This window comes from Sceloporus undulatus, chromosome 4 (assembly GCF_019175285.1).
Source record: "Sceloporus undulatus isolate JIND9_A2432 ecotype Alabama chromosome 4, SceUnd_v1.1, whole genome shotgun sequence".
Classification (NCBI taxonomy): Eukaryota; Metazoa; Chordata; class Lepidosauria; order Squamata; family Phrynosomatidae; genus Sceloporus; species Sceloporus undulatus.
Window position 1 is genome coordinate 208,144,070 of NC_056525.1, and position 22,461 is coordinate 208,166,530.

At 36.9% G+C, this 22,461-nt stretch overlaps 1 protein-coding gene across 4 annotated transcripts in view; it reads right to left on the reverse strand.

Annotated features, from left to right (window-relative positions):
* Positions 1-402: 402 nt before the first annotated feature.
* Positions 403-22,461, reverse strand: part of STAU2 (staufen double-stranded RNA binding protein 2) — a 256,673-nt gene continuing 234,614 nt past the window's right edge. For all 4 annotated transcript variants that reach the window (XM_042462315.1, XM_042462311.1, XM_042462309.1 and 1 more), the window contains 2 exons: positions 3,995-4,083; positions 403-1,510 (listed from right to left, as the gene is read on the reverse strand). In XM_042462315.1, coding sequence (XP_042318249.1) covers positions 1,417-1,510; positions 3,995-4,083 — 183 coding nt within the window. In that variant the 3' untranslated portion in view covers positions 403-1,416. The remainder of the gene's footprint in view (positions 1,511-3,994; positions 4,084-22,461) is intronic.

Consider the following 22,461-nt stretch of genomic DNA (forward strand, 5'->3'; position numbering starts at 1 on the left):
TATGTATTGAATGAGAGGTTTCTCTTGTACTTCCACTGTACTTTCTTGAGATAGAATACCCACTGATAACATAAATTTTATATCAGCTATAGAGGTAGGTTGGTCTTCAGCTGAACTGCACAAAGCATACGATAATAGCCTATGATTCTGGAAGTCCTTTTGGCTTTCTAGGGGACAGATACATTTCTGGAAATGTCCTTATTATGTTTGTTAATAAGTTGGTGACTGAACATAGCAATGCCAGGAAAAAAGAGGTTAGTTAATAGAATATCCAAGGATGTTACTTCCACAGGGGAGAGCTATACTAGTGTAACAGACTAAGCAAGTGACAAACAATAAATCTGATGTGCCATTTACAAAACAAGGAAGGGACAACAAAAGTGCTATATACAAAAACTAATGTGGTTTTACTGCATTGACCAGTTTATTCAATTCAAATACACTGGTACAAAATACAAGTGCAAATTCCCATTTCTATCAAGACTGGCATTTATACACAGTGGCTCCATCATTTCGCAACCCTCTTCTGAGGCAACGCATCCTTCTTTTTCTAATCTTCATGGTTGGAATGCAGTTTTTAAAAACACTCAGTTGAGGCAAATGGCGAGTCACAGAATGGGGTGTAGATGTGCTTCACACAACAGAAAACAGAATTAAGGAAGGAGAAGTGTTCCTTGGAGGCAAGGTGCCTCAAACAGTCACTCAGTCGGTGGCTGGGAAAATCAAATACCATCACTGCTTTCTCTTGGAAGTATATTGTGACTGGTCATCAATAACTAAGCAAATACTTGACATGATTTAAACTTCAGTTTGCAAACAACCCAGTATAGTGCATCTTACAGGTATAACACATTCTGTAAGAGTATGAAGAATGCAAAATGTTGGCATAAAAAGAGAAGCTGCATGACTATACAGTATATGAAGACAACTACAACTCTCACAGCACTGTCATTGGTTATTTTTAAAATAATCAAGCATAATTTTTTTTAAAAAAGAGGAAAGCTGACCTTATTCTACACTACCAGAAAGTCATATAATTTAACCCATTGTTGACATTTCATTTCTTCCAGAATATTAATAAACTGTAAACTTAACTTTCCCAAACCCACTAAGTCTTTAGTTAATTACTTGCTGTTTAAAATTCTGGTGGTTTGATCGCCTATTTGCTGTCTCTGGAGAGATCTGAATTATTTATTTTTAGATTTTGTAGGTTTAGAGAAGAAATAATGTTTTATTTATTTGCTCCTCATTCAATAAACAGTACCATGTATACTATCTCTTGTGTTAGAATAGTGTTGTCTTCACATAAGACTCAAAATAATGGTATTAGTCATTCGTTTCCTTGTACATATACACCCTATTGCGTATTGACAGGTTTATAAGGATGCAGTGGCAGCCAAGGGTGCTGGGAAGGTCCTAGACGACAGCCTTTGAATCCTTGCAGTCCTGAGCAATGGTGCCTGAGTTAGTCTGTTTATTGTCTGCATTCTCTCCCAGATGCTCGACTTGTCTGAAAGATTAATATATTAACAAGAACTGTAAGGTCCAGGGTTGCACATCTTTAAGACATTTTTATTAGCAGATGGCACATGAGATTCAAAGGTCACCACAAAGGGGGACATTTTGAAGTGAAACAACAATATTTATGCTTAGATACTATGCCGGTGAGATCATGTGGTAAATGGTTTTGATTAAATTAGTTTACAAATAGCTACTATATATCAGCTGAAAATTCCAACTTCACTTCTTGCTTTTCCCCTATAGCACCCACTTATTTAGAACTTGCCTCTGCCTGGTTCAGCCAAAGGAGGAGGGATGGACAAATATCTCATTGCGGTCTGCCTGTGAATAATTTGGTGACTTGGAGTTTGCTCTATTGAATTTAATTGTTTTCTCCCTTTTATTTATCTAATTAATGAATCAATTAATCAATCTGTATATTCTGCATAATACTGTTCCTGGTACAGTTGGTTCTCTGTATCCATGGTTTATGCATCCATGGATTCAACCGTCTATGGTTTGGAAATATTTTTTTAAAATTCTAAAAACGAAACATCAATTTTCCCATTTTATATAAGTGACATCATTTTACTACACCATTGTGTATAATGGGATTTGAGTATAAACAGATTTTAGTATCCACAGGGTATTGGAACCAAACCCCAGCAGATACCAAGGGCCTACTGTATCTGCATTTGCACAACCATAAGAAACAAAACAGAAAAAAAGCTTTGTGCTTAAATGTGGAGAAGGTGGGGTATCTGCTAATTATTTGGATATAAAATGGTACAAGGCCACTTTAAATCTATTTCTTAAGGTAGAATGCATATGATGGTACCTATTTAATCAATCTGGTGTATATGTGAACTGGTACCATCTGTGACATACATATAATGCAAAACAACAAAAACTAATTTATTGCACAGTTCTACACTGGCTGCTGCTCAGCTAATAATATTTTTACATGTCTGCTATGCAACTTAGAGGTATTTCCCCCTTTCTAGAATTTCTTAAGGCTATAGGAAACATGACGAACATATAGAACCACATTCCCTTCTTGGCTTTCCCATTCATTTATATTAGGGGTGTATAAGCATGCTCCCCCCTGACTTTCTGTGGCCTACAACTCCCATCATCCCTAGCTAGCGTAGCCAATGATGAAAGCTCATGGGTGCTGATATGCTAAAAACTAGGCCTGTGCATGCTCCTCCTAAACTGATTCAGAGCTTGACTCAGTGACTCATATTATATTCCAAATCAATCTGGACCTGATATGACCTGAGGTCTAGATATAAATCACTACTTCATAATCTGGATGGCAGCTCTTTCCATCCACTTCTGTTGCAAGAGCAAAAGACAGCATCTTTTCAGACTTTTCACATATTTCTATGAAGCTTGAAGACAATTTCTAAAAATAGGATTCGTTCTGTCAAATTTCAGGCACATACTCCAGGATATATATATATATCTGTGTGTGTGTGTGTCTCACACCGAGAGAGAGAGAGAGAGAGAGAAAGGGGGGGCTAAACCTAAAAGTTTATTTTTTAAAACCTTTAATATTCTCTCAGTTTTCAATGAAAAACACTCAATTTGAAAATCTATTGCCAGCTCATGCAACTTTACACCAAACAAACATGTATCAATCTTTTTGGATTGTTACTTTAGTCCAGCCAACATTGTTTAGTGACAAGATTTATGAATGAACAGACCCCAGACTAATGGCAGATGACCATGTAAAGTCATGAGAAAAACCTGCCTTTAGCCTTGATTCACAAATGCACATAAACCAGCGGCTCCAAAACAGAATGAAAAAAATGTGTTGTCTTCTTAAGCTTACAACAAATAAACACATACTCTTAAATCTCCCCAATCTCTCTCTAGTAGCTACCTAGCCCCACACAGACTTTAAGTTAAATGATACGGAAAAGTGGGACACAAGAGAAGGAGAGGTTGCTTATCTATAACTATGATTCCAGAACATCTGTGCAAAGCCTGTTGGAAACTTCCAAAGCTAAGCTGACCTTTAGTCTCCCATGTGCTTGGGACATTCCCACCATTTCCTTCAGTCCCTAATTTACCACAGTAAATGCTATGGAGACATCAACATGAGGTGAGGGGAATAACCCATTATAACAGAAGCAACTATCTCAATGGAATATGATATACAGGTCTGATAAGAATCCCATGGCATGAGGGGAGGGATGCTTCCATGAAAATGATGGAAATCCCCCAGGCACTTCAGGAAAGGCATCAAGAATCTAATACAGCCAACTGGGATATCTGAAAGAGACATTATATACAAAAAAGACCATGTCACATACAAGAAAGACCATGTCAGAGAGGCTGGCCAAATTATGTATTGATTATTTAAATGTACATCTCATCTTTCTGCACTAGGGCGCCCAAGATTTAAGTGAGAACTAGTTAATAATCTCCCAAACACTTTTGAAACGTTTTACAGTACTTGAAAGAATACTGTGAAATTAATTCTTACTTTTCAAATGAACCATTTTCAACTTTCACTGTTCCTTCCACCAGATCCAGTCCTTGTTCTGAAAACTGTTTCAAGGCACTTAAAGCTGCCTGTAACAAGAAAGAGATATTGTGGATTTTAAATAAACACACACACACACACACAATTATCATATAGGGTATATAGATGATGGGAAAAATCAGAGCTGTAAAAGTATCCTGAAAAGTAAATGCGTTACTGCTAAAAGAAAGAAAGAAAGATGTATTAATTTCCATTGCTTATAAATGAGATTGCCAACTTTAATGAAGGCTACTACTGTTGATTTTTTAAAAACGAGCCAACAAAGAAACAAACATATTTTAATATATATACTTTACAAAATGGCCCATGACTTCTTGCTTCACATTGGCTTAGAAGCCAAAAGCAGAGAATCACAGAATGGGAAGTGATCTCAAAGGTAATGCATTCCAATGGTTCTTAATCTTTTTGGGTCATAGATCCCTTTAAGAATATGGTGAAAACTATGGATTCCTCCACAGACAAATACACTCAAACTCAAATTTCAAGGAAAAAGAGAGGGAATTGGGGAAAGGTGGGAATCATTTTTCTTTTTGCATGTGGTTCACTGAGTCCCTGAAACCTGTCCATGGAGCACTTGAGCCTCATGCACCAAGAGAGAACTCCAGATCCAGTCCAACACCCTGCTGATACATGGAATCCACTGGTACAACATTCCTGATAGGTAGCCATTAACCTTCTTAAAATCAAGAGATGCTACTCTCTTCTGTAAAATTGTGTGAGACGTGAACAAGGTGGAAGGTGGAACAAGACTGCTTTCAGGTGCTGAGCAGGAGTTGCATTCCTACCAAAACTGAGGGTTTAAGCTCCAAACAAACCTTAAACCTAATGTGAAGTGGAAGGCTTTCACAACATGTCAACAACTATCAGGTCAGAATGCACAGGGAAGAAATTGAAATCCACAAGCACCTGGACAACTTCAACAGGAAAGAAGAAACCCTTAAAGTAAACAAAGTTTGGCTACCAGTCCTGAAAAACACCAAAATCAAGACCCAGCAAGTGCAAATGACAACCACCCTGGGGCAGGGGGGGGTGTTCCCAGCAGACAATGGATCACTAATTAAATAGACACCCTGAGGCCTTGCCATTCAACAAGACCAACACACAGATGAACATGTAAATCACTTCCTTGCAACCAAGGGTCACACAGTATATATACTCCATTCACTTCCGTGCCACCAGCCTCTGAAGATGCCAACCACAGATATGGGCAAAATGTCAGCAATAAACCCTTCTAGAACACAGCCACATAGCCAGAAAAACCCACAAAAAAACCTTAAATCTTCAATGATGTCTTTTCAATAAAGATGATTAAAGTTGTAGTTTTTCCTTCTTTGTAGAAAAATATGTATACTATAAAATATGAACAAAGTAGACAGCTTTTGGTGTATGAATATGAAAGCATAATTGAAATGCAGGGTGAAACAATCTGTTTGTTTCATAAGAAAAATAGATCCTAGTTAAAAGACAAGCTACATGTTTGCTAGTCTTTGTAAAATAATGCAATGGAAGGGGACTGTGATGATTTTTTAGCAAGGAGACTGTCAATAATTCACAGACCCTTCCTTCGACTAATGTACCAGCTAAACCCTTCTCTTAAAACCCCTGCCCAGTGGTACAAAACATAGAATGCAATAACATCGCACTGCAGGTTTCATTATTCTCCAAAGTGGCTACCAATAAAATTCAGCATTGTTGGCTAACTTGCACTGCAATGATGATGCAACATTCATCTTGTAGTACAAGACAAGGCATGAAAGAAGGAAATACGGGGCTGATTCTTGCTTTATGAACACTAATCTCCAGTGCATTAATGGCACCTACTCCATCAATTTAGCTGCTGTTTTTCCTCCCTAGCATCACAATAACAGTCTCCTTTCATTTCATAAACTCAACTCTTATTCCATGTTTTCATTGTTCCATCAAATCCTACCGCTGGCTGAATCCTATTAATTATGCATGCTGATATTTAGAGAAGGGGAATTAAGAGGCTGTCCTTTCAACACTATGCATGTCAGATGTTAATGAAGCAGGTGTTTGATTTTACAGTACTGTAGTTCAAACATTGGGAACTTCCCACTGTACTTTACTTGGAGCTGTCCTTGAAGAGAACATGAGGGATGCAGGAAAAAGGAGCAGCTAGATCGTGGGCAGGAACCATATGACAACCATTTTGAAGGAAGTGTGCTGACTATCAGTAGGCTTTTAGTTTGAGTTCAAGGTGTTGATGATGATTCTGAAAGTCTAAAAGGCCTTGAGACCTTGCTATTTGAGGAAGCACCTCTTTCCAGATAGTGCTGCGTGGTTCTGAAGATCTGCTGTGGGGGATCTCCTCTGTGTGACACTATTGGAAGCAGTATTCCATGTGACCTGGAAAAATCTTCCTTGGCTATAGCACTCAACCTGTTAAATGTCCTCTCTTGAGACATCACACTGGCATTGACATCGCCTCATTAAAAAAAATATTTTTTTGCACTAAGAGAAAACCTGACTACTTATCCTCGAAATTGGACATAGTGAGAACACTGGGTTTCTGTATGACCTTGTTGATTTGGTTGTGTTTTAATTGTTAAATTATTTTAAAGTGTTTTAAATGGTTTTAAGGTGATTTTACTGATTATACTGCACTCAGATCTGCTGATATAAGGATGGGTTATCATAAAAAATCAAAAACATTTTCATCCATGTGCATCATGTGATACATTTTATCAGATGTAAGAAAACACTGGAAGCCAATACTCTTCCATTGTACAGCAAGCGTAAAACTGGCAGGACCATGTATTATATGCATGTTGCCACTGTGATGGGGAAAGTAATTTGGGTCTTCTTGGTGGCTGCCCCTAGACTCTGGAACTCCCTTCCCATAGAGGTAAGATTCCATCTTGTTGTCCTTCTGTCGGCAGGCTAAGACATTTTTATTCAGGCAGGTTTTTAATACAGGAAGTCATTAAAGAATGGGATAGGGATGTTGTTTTAATTGTACTGTTTTAATGTTCTTTCATCTTTTTAAACTGTTTTATTCTTTTAACGAGTAATGCATTTTAATACTGTAACAGTTTAATTCTATTTTAATGTTCACTTTTGTATGTTTTTAATTGTATTCTTTTAAACTGTAAGCCACTTTGAGTTTCAACTTTGGAAAAAAAGTATGGTGATGATGATGAAAATGATGATGATGCCTAAAATCTAAGCTTGTCTAGATGGAAGAGTATCTGGAAAACATATGACAGCTACTCTGATTTTCTGAAGTAAGAGTAGAGAAAACTTATGCCATCTAAAAATCTCTCAGTGGGCTGATTCCCTTTAACACACTTCAACATACTTTGGGATGAGAACCCTTTTCTTAAACATTCTCACAGTAGTCTTCACTGTCACTTTCATTACTTTCAACTGACAACAGTGAATATATAATGAAACAGGATTAAAAATTCAACCGGATTCATTGTAGCTTCAGTTAAGTACTTCTGGTTTTGTTCCTGCCATGCTGCTATTTTGTAGTTCCTTCATGAAATATTAACCTAGTTTCCCACACAATTTGAAGATTTCATTCCTGGGAACCTCTTTTCCTTCTTTTACCCAGAATGTCTATCTCTATTTCTTTGAAGAGAATATCACAACAAAAGCAAGCAATTCTGAACAAAAGCATTTGTTCCCACTGAAGGAATTTCAAGGACAAAAAGGTGAAACATATGTATCTAACTTAATTACAACCTCATCCCAACCAAAAATAAATTTTAAAAAAGTCTGGGCAAGCATTAGTACAATATTTTGGGTAACTGCCTAATATTGCGTTCAGGTAAATGGTTTTCTTGTATGATAATTATGTGACATAAGTCTGTATTCTGCACTACATCTTGCAATGTTGTCATTGCTCCATTTTTAAATCTATGTTCGGGGAATTTTCATGCAAAAATCTGATACTCATTAAATTTCCAAACCATTCTGCAATCAACCCACACCAGTCTTCTTTATGTTGTCCATTTTCTTGGATGTTGCTCTAGATACCATCTCCATTATGAAAACTTTTCTGTAACCTCTGAATAACAGAATTGATTTGACACTCCACACTAAATCTCTTTTAAAAGAAAGTGGACTACATTTAACCCTTAAATCCCACCCCTCATCAGTGCATCCATGAAGAATATAAAGAAAATTTCACAAAAGACTTAGGTCCAAAACACAGTGCAGAAATAACCCAGTTTGAGGCTGCTTTAACTGCCCTGGCTCAGTGCTAGGGAATCTTGAGAATTATAGTTTATTGTGTCACCGGAGCTCTCTGACAAAGAAGCCTAAATGTCTCATAAAACTGTAGTTCCCACAATTCCCTAGCATGGAGCCAGGGCAGTTAAAGGGGTCTCAAACAGGATTTTTTCTGCAGTGACCTTAGTCTCACAGGAGGTAACATTCATGTAAAGAAAAACATTCAGAGTCCAGCGATGAGCCTTCTGAACATTAAAATCTATATTCTTTGTATTTACACTATCTATCTATCTATCTGGCTGACAGGAGGTACAGTCCATCTGGTACATGAAGCCAATGGTGAGGAAAGCTGGGGGATGAAATTAAACAACATTTTGAGGGTGGTCCTTTGCCTACCCCTGACCTAAAGGATATGTTTATTCCTGATACTTTGGTCCTACATTTTCTTTCACAAGGACTAGTTTATGTATGGTGGGGTGTCCATCTTGTGGCCTATGGGTTTCATGTTCCTCATGACCTGCCTGAAGGTCTCCTCACTCAACAATGGTCAGGGAGGAAAAAAAATAGAAATATCTGCTCCTGGAAGCCTCTCAGGATGGGGTTTTTTTGCTTTAAAACAAGGTGTAAAGTCCAACTGGGGATGCAGTGGCTTAGTGGTTAGGACGCTAATTCTGACTATCAGAAAGTTGGCAGTTTGAGGCCTGAGCACTACATGATGGGGTGAGCTCCTGCCACTAGTCCCAGTTTCTGCCAACCTAGCAGTTCGAAAGCATGCAAATCCAAGAGGATAATAGGTACCACTTTGGTGGGAAGGTAACAGTGTTCATTGCACTCGTGCTGGCCACATTACCATCAGAGCAGTCCTCGGACAATGCTGACTCTTCGGCTTAGTAACGTAGATGAGCAGTGCTCCCTACAGTCAGTTATGACTAGACATTCATGTCAGAAGGAAACCTTTAAGGTCCAACTACGCTTTGTTTTATCACCCAAAAAGAACTTTTGCAAGACTTGAAATGGATTTCCAGCCACTTTGGGGCTTTTCTGTGGATATGTGAGGCTTTCTGGGTTGGTGCATCCTGAGGACAAAAGCTGGCCCCCAGACTTCAAGAGTTTGCCCTACTTGACTGTTTTCCAATACATTCTGTCCTTTCAACTACCTTTGTAGGCAGGCTGTACTGAAAGCAAATAAACAGATGAAGATTTCAGATCGAGGGCAATATGGACTTTATCACATGGGAGGAAATCAAAGGTTTAAACGGACATTAGCCTGTGAAAATTGCGCAACTACGGTGAAGATTTTCACATGCATCGTGATTAAAGAGGACTTATCCCAGCAATAAAAAAGTAATAACCAGCAAAAATCATTCACGGGGAAATCCCGTGAATGATTTATTGCTGGTTATTACTTGTTTATTGCTGGGATAAGTCATTTTTATTTGCATCATAATATGAAAATCTTCACTGCGATCGTGTAATTTTCATGGGCAAATGTCCATTGAAACCCTCACTTTCCCCTGATTTTTCCCATGTGATAAAGTCCCAAGTTTGCTTTCATGATCACCACATCACATTTAAATCTGATTGCCTACATGGCTCTTGTGCTATTATCACATTCATTACATAAACCTTATTTGACTGGGATAACATAGTGCAGGATAACAAAGAAGATTTGTTAAAATAATAAAAGAGTCCTGAAGCTTTAGCCAATTACAGAAACAATGGCTTTGAATCAGTAAAGGTAAAAGGTAGTCCCTTGACCTTGTAACCAAGGGAGTGGTGCTCATCTCCATTACTAGCCAAAGAGGCAGCGTTGTCCAAAGACAACCCAGGTGGTCATGTGGCAACCTGTTACCTTCCTACCACTGTGGTACCTATTTATCTACTTGCATTTGCATGCTTTAGAACTGCTAGTCATTATCTTCACAGAAACATACATACAGATCGACTCTGAGAGAGAGAGAGAGAGAGAGAGAGAGAGAGAGAGAGTTGAAACTGTACAAGGAAATAAGCTGTCAAGATGGATCTCTTCCGGCAGGCTTTTCTTGAATAAAAGTGCCCGGCCGCAGAATGACTGCCCCCCACATCATGTATCAGCCCACCACTCTGTCCTCGCTGTATTTTTTATTATGTTTTTAATAAATGTTTTAATTGTAACTTGTTTAATCCTGTTTTAAGGGGGGTAATTTGGAACATAAATTTGTAAATGTGGATTTTAACGTGTTGTTAGCTGCTTTGATTGTCTTGTCACAGAAAAGCGGGATATAAATAAAAGTTTTATTATTTATTATAATGTCTAGCACAGAGGATGTCCAAAATCTTGGGATTTGTAGTTTGATAAGGTATTCTGTCTAGTCTGTCAGAGAGCTCTGGTGTCTCAACAAACTACAAATCCCAGGATTTTGTAGGATAATGTCCTGACAATTAAAGTGGCATCATACTGCTTTAATTCTGCAGTGTGGCTACACCCAAGGATAATGTTTCTTTCATGAAAGCACATATGCCATGATTCCTCAAGAATATTGTACATATTATTATTGAAACATGTGTGTACATAATCTTTTGTATCTTCACTGTAGTGTGTGGGCTGTTTCTCTTAAGCTTGAGTCACATGTGCTGCATGTATCTTATTAGTTTTGGTGTAGTGTTGGTGACATGTGTGTTCTGGACCATGCTTGATCTCTGGGGCTTGATAGCATGAGTGTACGGAAAGGTTTTGTAGCAGATGTGTCACAAGTATAAGCAAGTGCATAACCTTATGAAAATCAAGAAAATTTGCCTCTTCCCCCTAGGAATGAAAACAATTTTCACAGTTATTCTCATCCTCAACAACAAAGAGTACCTTGACTTGTCATTAAATGAACACTTTTTTTAAAAAAAAACAAACACATTTTTCACATTCTGAGATACTTTTCTCTTTTTCTTTTTGCAAAACTTTTGTTTGTGAAAAGTTTAATTATTTTGAACAAAATTTGCTTTTGCCTAAAAGTATGTCATACTTTCCGTAAACACAGTTGGCTTTCTGTATTCATGGATTTTGCAGCCATGGATTTAACCATCAATGGCTTGAAAATATTTTTTAAAAAATCCAAAAAGCAAACTTTGATTTTGCTATTTTATATAAAGGGCACCATTTTACCATACTATTATATATAATGCAACTTGAGCACCCATGGATTTTGGTATCCATGAGAGGTCCTGGGATGAAACTCCAGCAGATATGAAGGGACAACTGTATACAAAACTTCTAGCATGTGAAAAATCATAAAAAAATACCCAAAACATTGGTGATCTCTCTCAGTGTGGACAAAACCTTTGAAATGTTTATTCTTATGTGTGAAATCAAATTAAAGATTTAAGTCTATACTGCTCAAACTGGGATATATTGTCAGGATGCAGCTATTGTTGTTGTTAACTGCCCTCCAGTCGATCTCGACTCATGGCGACCCTATGGATGAGACATCTCCCAGACCCTCTGTCCTCCACTGCTCTGTTTAATTCCTGCAACCCTATACCCATGACCTCCCTAATAGAGTCCATCCATCTGGCACGTGGCTTTCCTCTCTTCCTACTTCCTACTTTCCTAGCATTATTGTCTTTTCCAATGAGTCCTTCCTTCTTAGGATGTGCCTGAAGTACAACAGCCCCAGTTTGGTCATCTTGGCTTCCAGGGAGGTTTCCAGATTGACCTGCTCTAGGACCCATTTGTTTGTCCTTTTGGCTGTCCATGGGATCCTCAGCACTCTTCTCCAGCACCACATCTCAAATGAATTTATTTTCTTCCTGTCATCTTTCTTAACTGTGCAGCTCTCACATCCATACATGGCAATAGGGAATATGATGGCTTGTACAATTCTAATTTCTGTGCTTGGTTGTATATCTTTGCATTTTAGAATCTTTCCTAGTTCTTTCATATCCACCTTCCCCATTCTTAATCTTCTTCTGATTACCTGACTGCAGTCTTCATTTCTATCAATGCTTGATTCAAGGTATGGGAATTCTTTTACTATTTCTGTTTCTTCATTGTCTAGGTTGAACTTGTGAAAGTCCTCGGTGGTCATTATTTTTGTATTCTTTATGTTCAACATTAATCCTGCCTTTGCACTTTCTTCTTTGGTCTTCCTTAGTAGGTGTTCCAGGTCTGTGAGGTTTTCTGCTAGTATTATGGTGTAATCTGCATATTTTAGATTGTTAATATTCCTTCCTTCTATTTTTACTCCTCTTTCTTCTATGTCCAGACCTGCTTTTCTTATAATATGTTCTGCATACTAGTTGAACAGATAGAGCCTTGTCTGACCCCTTTGCCAATTGGGAACCATTCTGTTTCTCCGTGTTCTGTTCTGAGAGTAGCCTCTTGTTCTGAGTACAGATTCCTCATTAGGACTATCAGATGTGTTGGCATTCCATAGCCTTTCATGATCTATGCAGTCAAAGGCTTTACTATAATCTATAAAGCACATGCTGATTTTCTTTTGGATTTCCCTGGTGCGCCCCATTAGCCATTGTACCTATCCTGACCAGTAAATTGGAACTAGTTCTGAGCACATGATATTGCTAAATCTTTCTCCCCTGATAATCCAGCTGCCCACCAGTCACAACAACTCCAGGCATGTTCTTGAGTCTTAGGCAAACCGTAACTCTCCTCCCAATTCCTTGCAATGGAATGATTGGTGCCCCTTGAGTACTGGATGGGAAGAAAGAGCACTGAGCACAGGTAAGTATAGTACTTACCACATACAACATAAGTGACACAGTACAGTTTCTTCCTAAAACTGCAGAGTAAAAAAGTGAGTTTTCAACATTTGTATTAATGCCTAAAAGAAGTGATTTTTACTATGAAAACAGTTGTAGGTTGTGTGTTCCTATAAAACTGGAAACTAAGTGAATACTATTTTTTTTTGCTTCTGTACACAGCTCCTCTGATGAACTAGACATGATATATCGAGCTATTACCAGATAGCAAATACTTGCTAAATTAACAGCAGTGAGGGGGATACAGGTGGAATAAATGTTTGACACAGATTTCAGTGGACAAATTCTTTTTTCTAAATACTGAAGACTTCCTCAAATGGATTTGTTTCCTTACAAAAGAGCATCTGCACAGATATATAGAAATATTTCTCTCCCCCAGAAGATTTTACAACTGCTTTGTGAGCAAAGCCCCATAGGTTATGAAACAGATGTCTTTACACATTTCATGTATCGCTTGTTTTCTGTGTAGATACAATGATGCCAAAAACACAATGCCAACAGGATACACTACTCTGTTCTTTGTTAGTCTTGGCTGCTCTTCCCATTATAAATATGCATCTGGATCTGGCTGGCGGTGGATGTTTCCAATCATTTTGGTCATTTTAAGCTTTGCTTAAGCCAATTAGCAATTAGCAAATCATACTGAAATTTGTTAATTTCTTCTCCTCTGGTTCTCTCTCTGTGGGGAATTAGATATTTTGTAATGACAATTTAATAACATTAGATCATCCTTACACAAAGCAGTTGCACTCAGCGGCTGCTCTAGAAAAATGTGATTTCAACTCACATTCTTATGATAATGATTTAATGTTTTTCAGTACACTGTACAGATGTATTTTCTGCATTACACACACACACACACACACACAATTTTAGTTTCTTCCCAAGATGTTCCTTAATGGTTTTCTTGCGTTTGTCTTTCCTCTTCATCTTACTGGGAGTGGCATTTACTTCTGAGGATAGGGAAAGAGTCTGGCTTATGACTTCCTGTAGTTACTCCTGCTAAGGAATTGGCATAAGTACTAACAAACACATATAACATAAAGCAAAGAGCAAAAAGCTATTTCCTAATTATTATGAGTGAGTTTCTTAAATGCTTTTAATTTAGTTACAGTACAATCCTATGCATTACTACTCAGATGGAAGCCCTAGTGAGTTCAATGGGACCAATATTCAGGCAATTCCTTAAAAATAAAAAATGGTGACAGTCATTAGTACAGAGATGGAAGGTTAGGATTATAGGAAGAGATGTGTCTGACTGCAGTTCAACAACATGAAACTTTAATTGTGTGTTGTATTATTATTTTATTTGTGTATTTTAACTGATATATTTTTATAGTTTAATTTTATTGTAACAATATTTTTACATGTTTTTCTCTATATGTGTTTTAATTTTGCAAGCCTCCATGAGCTCTCTGTTGTAGGAAATGGAGGGGAGAGGAAAAAAGAGAATTGTTATCTCCTGGATTGTACAGTCATTATTTATTAAATGTTTTAATTTTACTTATACACCACTTTTATGAGCAAACCAAAGTAGTTAGCAATAACAATAATGATAGTAAAAATAAAAAAATAACCAAGAAAACTCCCTCAAGGCCTCAAAAGAGAAAAACAATAAACCAAGAACAGCAGATGAAAAGAGCAGCAACAAACACACCAACAATATAACAGCAGGTGAAAAATCAATAAAAAGGAAGAAATAACTTGCAGCAGTAAGGAAAACAAGGAACGCAATGCTCAACACTCAGCCACCACCAAAGACTAACCTAAAAAGCCAAGTTTTTTCCAGGTAACAGAAAGTAACTTGCCAAGGAGCCAGAAAGACTTCTCTCAGTGCAGAGCATTCCAGAGGCTGTTAACTGAAGTCCATTTGGTTTGCTTTGTTTCATGGGGAACACCGAAGGGGACTTCAGATGTTGAACAGAGAGTAAAAGGGAAGAAAATAATGATGTGGTAGGAGGCTATACCATATAATCTTGGAAGCTAAGCAGTACCAGCCCTGATTAGTATTTGGATGGGAAACCACCAACAATTGTCAGGTGCTATAGGCTATATTTCAGAGGAAGGATTTGTCAAAACCTCCTCTGAGTATTCCTTGCCTAAGACAACACTATGAAATTCATGGGGTCACCATAAGTCAACAGGTGACTTGAAGGCACAGACATCCTCCTACAGACAGATTTTTTAGCTTTATTTGATTGTTCTCCCCTTTCACTAGAAACCCAAGGTACACCAACCAAAGCCAGGTGCAAAACTGTGGCCCAAGAAGGCAAATAGGGAATGGCAGAACCAAGTGTCTGCAAACATTCTCAACACAGGAATTTGTTTTCACTACCAGAAATGCAGTTCATATAGAAATCTTTTCACATACAAATCTACTTATGTTTTCCCAAGCTTTTTTTTTACTTCAGCAGGAGGAGAAGAAAGGCCTTTTGTTGTCACAACTGTTAAGTGACTGGGAGTTAGAAACCCTTTGCTAATCTACTGCAAATTACTGGGGGGCTATCAGTAGATCCCAGTCTACTTTCTGTTTGCCCTTTATTAATCCACCCAGATTCCAAGCGGTTTAAAACTTTAAGGATTTGAAAGATAAAAATCAAGATGTTGAACTGAGCCTAGAAACAAACACATAACTAATGCAGATCAAATAAGACTGCCACCATTGTACCTCTCCCAGACAATAGTCTGATTATGCCTGAATATGGATCAGTTGAAAGGTATAGATGCCTGGAAATGAAAAGAAATGAATAACCAGTGGTCAAATTTATCTTCTCAAGGCAAGGAGAAGCATACCAACAGAAGCTAGCAAGACTTAAGCAGCCAAGAAAAAGTGCTATATCAAGAATGTTCCCAAGCAGAAAGCTCACAGGAAAGAGTGCACATGTACCCAAATCTAGATTGCATGATCCTTGACCAATAGTACATCTTTCTTTTCTGGGATCTTGAGAATGGTAGCAGGAAATGTTCCTTTCCTGAAGATATCTAAATTAATTTATTGCGGGATTCTTGCCAATAGTCGTTGGTTATAAATGGCATTAGGACATACAGAAGAATAAACAAGACATTACAGTTGGCTCTTCTTATACACATATTTTTTTATACACGGATTCAGGCATCAACGGTTTGAAAATGTTCAAAAAAAGTATAAATTTCAAATATCATACCTTGATTTCCCGTTTTTTATAAGGGACACCATTTTGCTATGTCATTATATTTAATGGGACATGGGATTTAATGGGCTTTTGTTATCCATGGGGGATCTTGGAACTAAACCCCAGTGTATAACAAAGGTCCACTGTATTTCTCTTATCCATTTCTTGCCATAGGTGACCTACCAGTGCGATCAAGGCAGATGTATTTCCATACCATGCCAGAAAAGGGACTGAAAAGTGGTATCTGTTTTGAGCTATAGCTTCCAAAAAATTTCAGAGAAAATTGAATAACTTTACATCAAGGCTGCTAAAGAATACATGTATGAATTTATTAATTTACTTGGAATCTTTAGCTCTATATTCCAATTAAATAAATAACAAATAATAAATAAAACTTTTATTTATATCCTGCTTTTCTGTTACAAGACAATCAAAGCGGCTCACAACATATTAAAATCCATATTTACACAACATATTAAAATCCACATTATGTCCCAAATTCCCCCCCTTAAAACAGGATTAAACATGTACAATTAAAATATCTATTAAACACACACACACACAAATACGAGGACAGAGCGGTGGGCTAATACATGATGTGGGGGCAGTCATTCCGTGGCCGGGCACTTTTATTCAGGAAAGGCCTGCCGGAAGAGATCTGTCTTGACAGCTTTTTAAAAGCTTTCTAAGCTGGCAATTTGACAGATCTTCTACCCATAATGATATTAATCTGGTTGTTAATATTCCTCCAATATTCCTTAGCGAATTTACATGTCCACCAGCAGTGATACATGGTTCCCACCTCCTTACCACATTTCCAGCATAAATTATTGGAATTTTTAGACATTTTGGCAATTTTATTTCGAGTCAAATACCACCGATAAAACATTCAATAAAAATTTTCACGTAAATTCTGAGAGACCGTAAGCTTGTAATTATTCCTCCAAGTTCTCTCCCATTGATTCAAATGGATGGGGTGTCCAATATTGTTAGCCCATGTGATCATTTGTTTTTTTACAACCTCTTCTTCCATATCCCAATTTAATAAGATTTTATAAACCTTCCTGATTACTTTCGCCGAATTATCAATTAAGCACTGAATTATATCTGACTTGTCGTTACGATGGGTGAATCCATATAGTCTACCATCTTCTCTAAATCTTTCTTGCAGTTGTTTATAAGTAAACCAATTGGAATTCCATCCCTCTGTAATCATTTGTTCTTTAGATTTCAAACTTACTATCAGGTTCCTCCTATCGATCAGGTCTTTATATTTAATCCAGTCATCTTCTCTAATCATCTCTTTCCTATAGAAAGCCTCTTGTGAAGAAGTCCAATCAGGAATCTTTGTAATTATCCTGCCTCTGTACTTGTTCCATACTCCTATTAATGATCTTCTTATACAATGTCTAGCGAAGGATTTATTTTGTTTTTCTTTTCCATAAATCAAGTAAGCATGCCATCCATAATTCATCCCATCTGCTTCCATATCTAATAATGTATCATTTTCTAACAAAATCCAATCTTTAAGCCATAATAGACAGCATGCCTCGTAATAAATTCTCAAATTGGGTAGATTTAGACCGCCTCTTTCCCTTGCATCCTGCATTAGTTTAAATTTAATTCTCAGTTTATGCCCTCTCCAAATAAATTGAGATATATCTTTATCCCATTCTTTGAATATTTTATTGGGAATCCCAATGGGTAGGGTCTGGAACAAGTACAGGATCTTAGGGAGCACCATCATTTTTATTGTTGCTATTCTCCCCATTAAGGACATCTGGAGTTTGTTCCAATTAATCAATTCTTTTTTAATATTGCCCCATAGTTTTTTGTAATTGTTTTCAAATAGTTCTATATTTTTGTTAGATATTTGAAGTCCTAAATAATTGATGTTTTTAACAATACGAATGCCTGATTCTTTTTCTAATTTTGATTGGTCAACCTTATTTATATTTTTTGCCAAAATACCGGATTTGTCTTTATTTACTTTACACCCAGATATCTCACCAAATTCATCCAATATTTGTACAATGCTTTTAACGTTGTCTCCTGGGTTTCCACAAAAAAGAATAATATCTTCTGCAAATGCCTTAATCTTATAGTTGTTTCTTTTTAACTTTATTCCCTCAATTTCTTTAGTTTCATTAATTTTCCTAATCAGGATTTCAATTACCATCAGAAATAAAAGCGGAGAAAGAGGGCACCCTTGTCATTATTTTTAAGAAGAAATGTAGCACTATCTATTTATGTTTTAGTGTAACGAACCACTACTTTTTTACCACTGTTTTAGAAGAAAATAATTCAGGGATTGGGGGCTATTTTTCTATTTTTGTTTAATGATAAAAGAATAATGATTTATTATTAATGATTAATGAAATAGTGATTATTATTAAATAATGATAAAATATAAAATTTTGAGAATGTGTATAGTTCTCAAAATATTTAGTAATTTACAAAATTACCTTAAAAACAAACAAGGAATGAAAATGACAAGAAAATAGCAAATAATATAAAAATACAGGGCAGAATAAAAACCAGCCTTTAAAAATGTGAGAATCAAAACTACCAATAGAATATGATGCAAATGGATAAATTAAGGACTATTACTAAAGAAAGCTCACTGAAGAAAACGTGAAGAACAATGGAAAGAATAAAATCCTGGAAAGAGAAATGGGGTGATAAGTAATTTATAAGTATAATAGATTGAAAACTTTATGATAGTTAGATCTTACTTAGCTTCTGTAATAAGAAATAATTAAGACGACTTATAGAAAATTGTAGAGAAATGGTGATGAATAGAAGTTTGATTTCATTAAATTAGCAAAGAATCATTGCTTGGTGGAGATGGATATCAGTAGAAGGATGGAAGGAATTAATCTAGATTAGATTTTATGGAAGATTTATCAGACAATGTAAATATGGTAATGGATGGAAGATTTACAACTGTTGTTTAAAACAACAACAATACTACCAACACAAACGTTTTTAGACAAAGAAGACATCTCCTGGGAGCACACATTGTTTTGTCACTCTTCTTACTCTACATCTATCCTCCATTTACTCTTCCATCACTCTACCTAGTAGTTTTTTGGGTTTTTTTTGTGTTATTCAGACCAGCACAATTTATCTCCTACTGAGAGTTCTTCTGGGACATCTTTCTAGTATATGAACCATATAGATTCTACCTTCCAAAAATTATGACCCTAAATTCCCCCAGTTTTCCAAGACCACTGGTAGGTATATAGCCAATGTTATTAGGAAAACCAATACTAGATATGTGGGAAATAGTATAGGTATGTGGACATGCTGAAATTGGAATAGATATGTCATCCTAAACTGCTACACATTGTTTAATAGGAAAAGGAGAGACTTAAACATCTAACATTCCTATAAAATGGCATAGATCATTATGTAAATCTAAGTGCTTCATCAGTTAGTTCTGCTCAAGCAGATTGAAGTAAACAGACTGACATTGGGTTTTATTTTATTATTATTAATATTTGCTATTTTGAAAAGAGAGGATTTCATTCTAATTTTGTCTTTTATGGGTAAAAATTACTGCAGCACATGGTCTTGAATTTGATTGTAGCAAAAGAGATGTTAATATGTCTTCAAGAGACTTCTTTAAAAACATGAAGGGGTGGAATCCTAAGTGTGAGAAATGTGCTAAGAATGACTAAAGAATCCCCAAATGCTTTACTTTTAGAGCATGCTTTGAAACATTTTTCTTCTTTGCTAACAAAACAAGACCACATTTTAAATTTATCTGAAAGTCCTGGTTGAATTCTTAACACAGTGCTGTCAAGACCACAATCAGATATGATAAATATAGAGGCCAAGTAGTAATGTAAAGTTGATGCAATTTGGCAAGGTGCGGGTGGGAGCTGGTTGACTGCTATACAAGTGCTTTGCCAAAGCTGTCCCTCGGTATCTTTTCATACTGCCATATTACTATTCTGTGACAACACCTGCAAAGACCAGATGCCCATCTCCTGTGACAGCTTGGACTAAAAGAGCATGAATGGGAAAAAGCAGAAGGGGAAATGGCATTCCACTGAATTCCTTGGCTATTTTTCAGGCAAGCCTAAGGGGCAAGAGACGAAGCAAAGCAATAGGTGGTGGTGATTCTGTAACCTCCTTCCTTTGTGCCACAGCACATGAGGTACCTTTTTCCTTCTACACTTCTTCCATTTGATTCCATGTTTATGGATTCCATGTGGATAGATTCTACATTTTGACATGAGAATTGGCTATTAGGTCGCTCCTACAGGTCTACAGGTCAAGCTCACTCCAACCAAGCCTGGACAGAAGATCAAAGACAGTTTGTAATGTCTGCTAATTTCCCTTTAAGTCTATCATTCGTGAAAAGCATCCATATACCTCTTATGTTTGCACACTTGTTCTGATCAATATACTAATGATACTAGTAATTCCAACACTCTGAAGTTGTATGTATGTGTATGTGTGCATGGTTTAAAAAGACTCCAGTTAAATCTTACATTGCTACATTGCTAACATGTTAAATTACTAATCAGAAACTAATATGAGCTAACTAGCAAGCTCCCTTGTTACCTGAATTCAGAACCATTGACTTCAGCAAAGAATCTTTTAGCAACTTTCTGTTACCAGTCACTGCACCCTCAATTGATTAGATTTAACACAGACCAAGGCCAATGGCTGTTTAAAATTTTAATTTTGGAACAGTTATTCATACAACACAAGGCAAGTTTTAATTACCTGACTAAGCCTTTCCCCCTGAACCTGTCCTTTCCCATGTATTAAGCTGATTAACTCATGCAATTTACATGAAAAGGGATTAATGTCTGCAGAAACGGATATTTACTTTGTATGCATTAGAATATGGATAACAGATATGCCTATAAGAGAGGATACTAAAGGGAAGAAGGAATAAAATGTCTGTTAAGGTAAAGCTGGAGAAATGTAATATTTAAAATAATTTTTAAAAGACCTGTTGTTTACTACTGAGTTCAGAATACACTATCCTATGTAGGTAGCATTTACATGACAGTCACTGCAGACTCCTATCTGATTGCTGGGATCATGAAGAACTTTAAGCAAGGATTAACTGTTCTTGAAAATCTTTTTTCTCCCAGGGTGTTAAGAACAAAAAGGTTTTCAGTCAAGAGTGTCTCTTTCTGCTCATCTCTCTATTTGGCAAAGACTAAGTCATTGTTTTAATGATTTGAATTTGGCCATATCTTTCTCTTACTATTGTAAAGAGGATATTTAACTCACATATTATAAAGATAATTTCCATCACCTACAAACAGAAACTGAAACCCCCAGCCAAAGGAATTTATTTTCTATACGAAATGCTCTTGACACTTTTATTTTGTCCAATAACAGCAGGCAATCAACTAGAATGTGCACCTTGACTTAATTCCTGAGACAGTTGTAGTAAGTAGAAGGGGAAAAAAATCAAAGAAAAACAAATCCTTTCCTGATATTAGGTTATGCTGACCTTTTATCACACTTGGCTGCTCACCAAAACTGTTTGTACTCTTCTGGTGAGGCTCACAAGGACAGCCTTCTGCTCACAAGGACAGCTCATTTGTTCATTTTGAAGGAGGGCCATATGGCTAAGGGTGTGTGTGTGTACACATATACCTTTGTATAAATATACACATACACCTTTCCTCAAAGACCTCAAGCTGAAAGGTCCTTGGTGTCTTCCCACCTGGGATTCAGTGAAGTTGTTGTTTTATGCATAGTCTAAAAAGAGATACACAGTGTTTCTCAAAACTTGGCACTTCAGATGTCCACTCTCTGAATCCCTGAACATCAGCAATGTTGGCTGGGGCTTCTGAGAATTAAACTTCAAAACATCTGGAGGACCAACACATGAAAATGACTGGTCTACTGTATAGTCAATGGATTTTAGCATAATCTACCTTTCTGGGATGATACTTTTTATAGGAGAGAACATGTAATCATGCAAACCCTCAACTGTATTTTGTTTTATAGTAAAATTCCTTAAATTGTTTTGCAGGTTGCCATCATGATTTATGGAGGTCCAAGGATTGCAGATCCCAGTTTGGCTTACACAAACAGATATTAATACAGCCGCCCTCTGTATTGGTGGGCTAACTATCTGTAGCTTGGAGCATCTGTGGCCAGCCTTACCCCATAAAATTCAACGATGGTGTGTTCACACAACCACAGCAATGTGGATACATGTACATCATTGTCCATAAATTTATATGAATTTGTGATCTCATGATGTTTCATATCTGGGGGTAGGGTGGGTGGTGGCAGAGGTGGAAACTAAACACCTGCTGATATAGA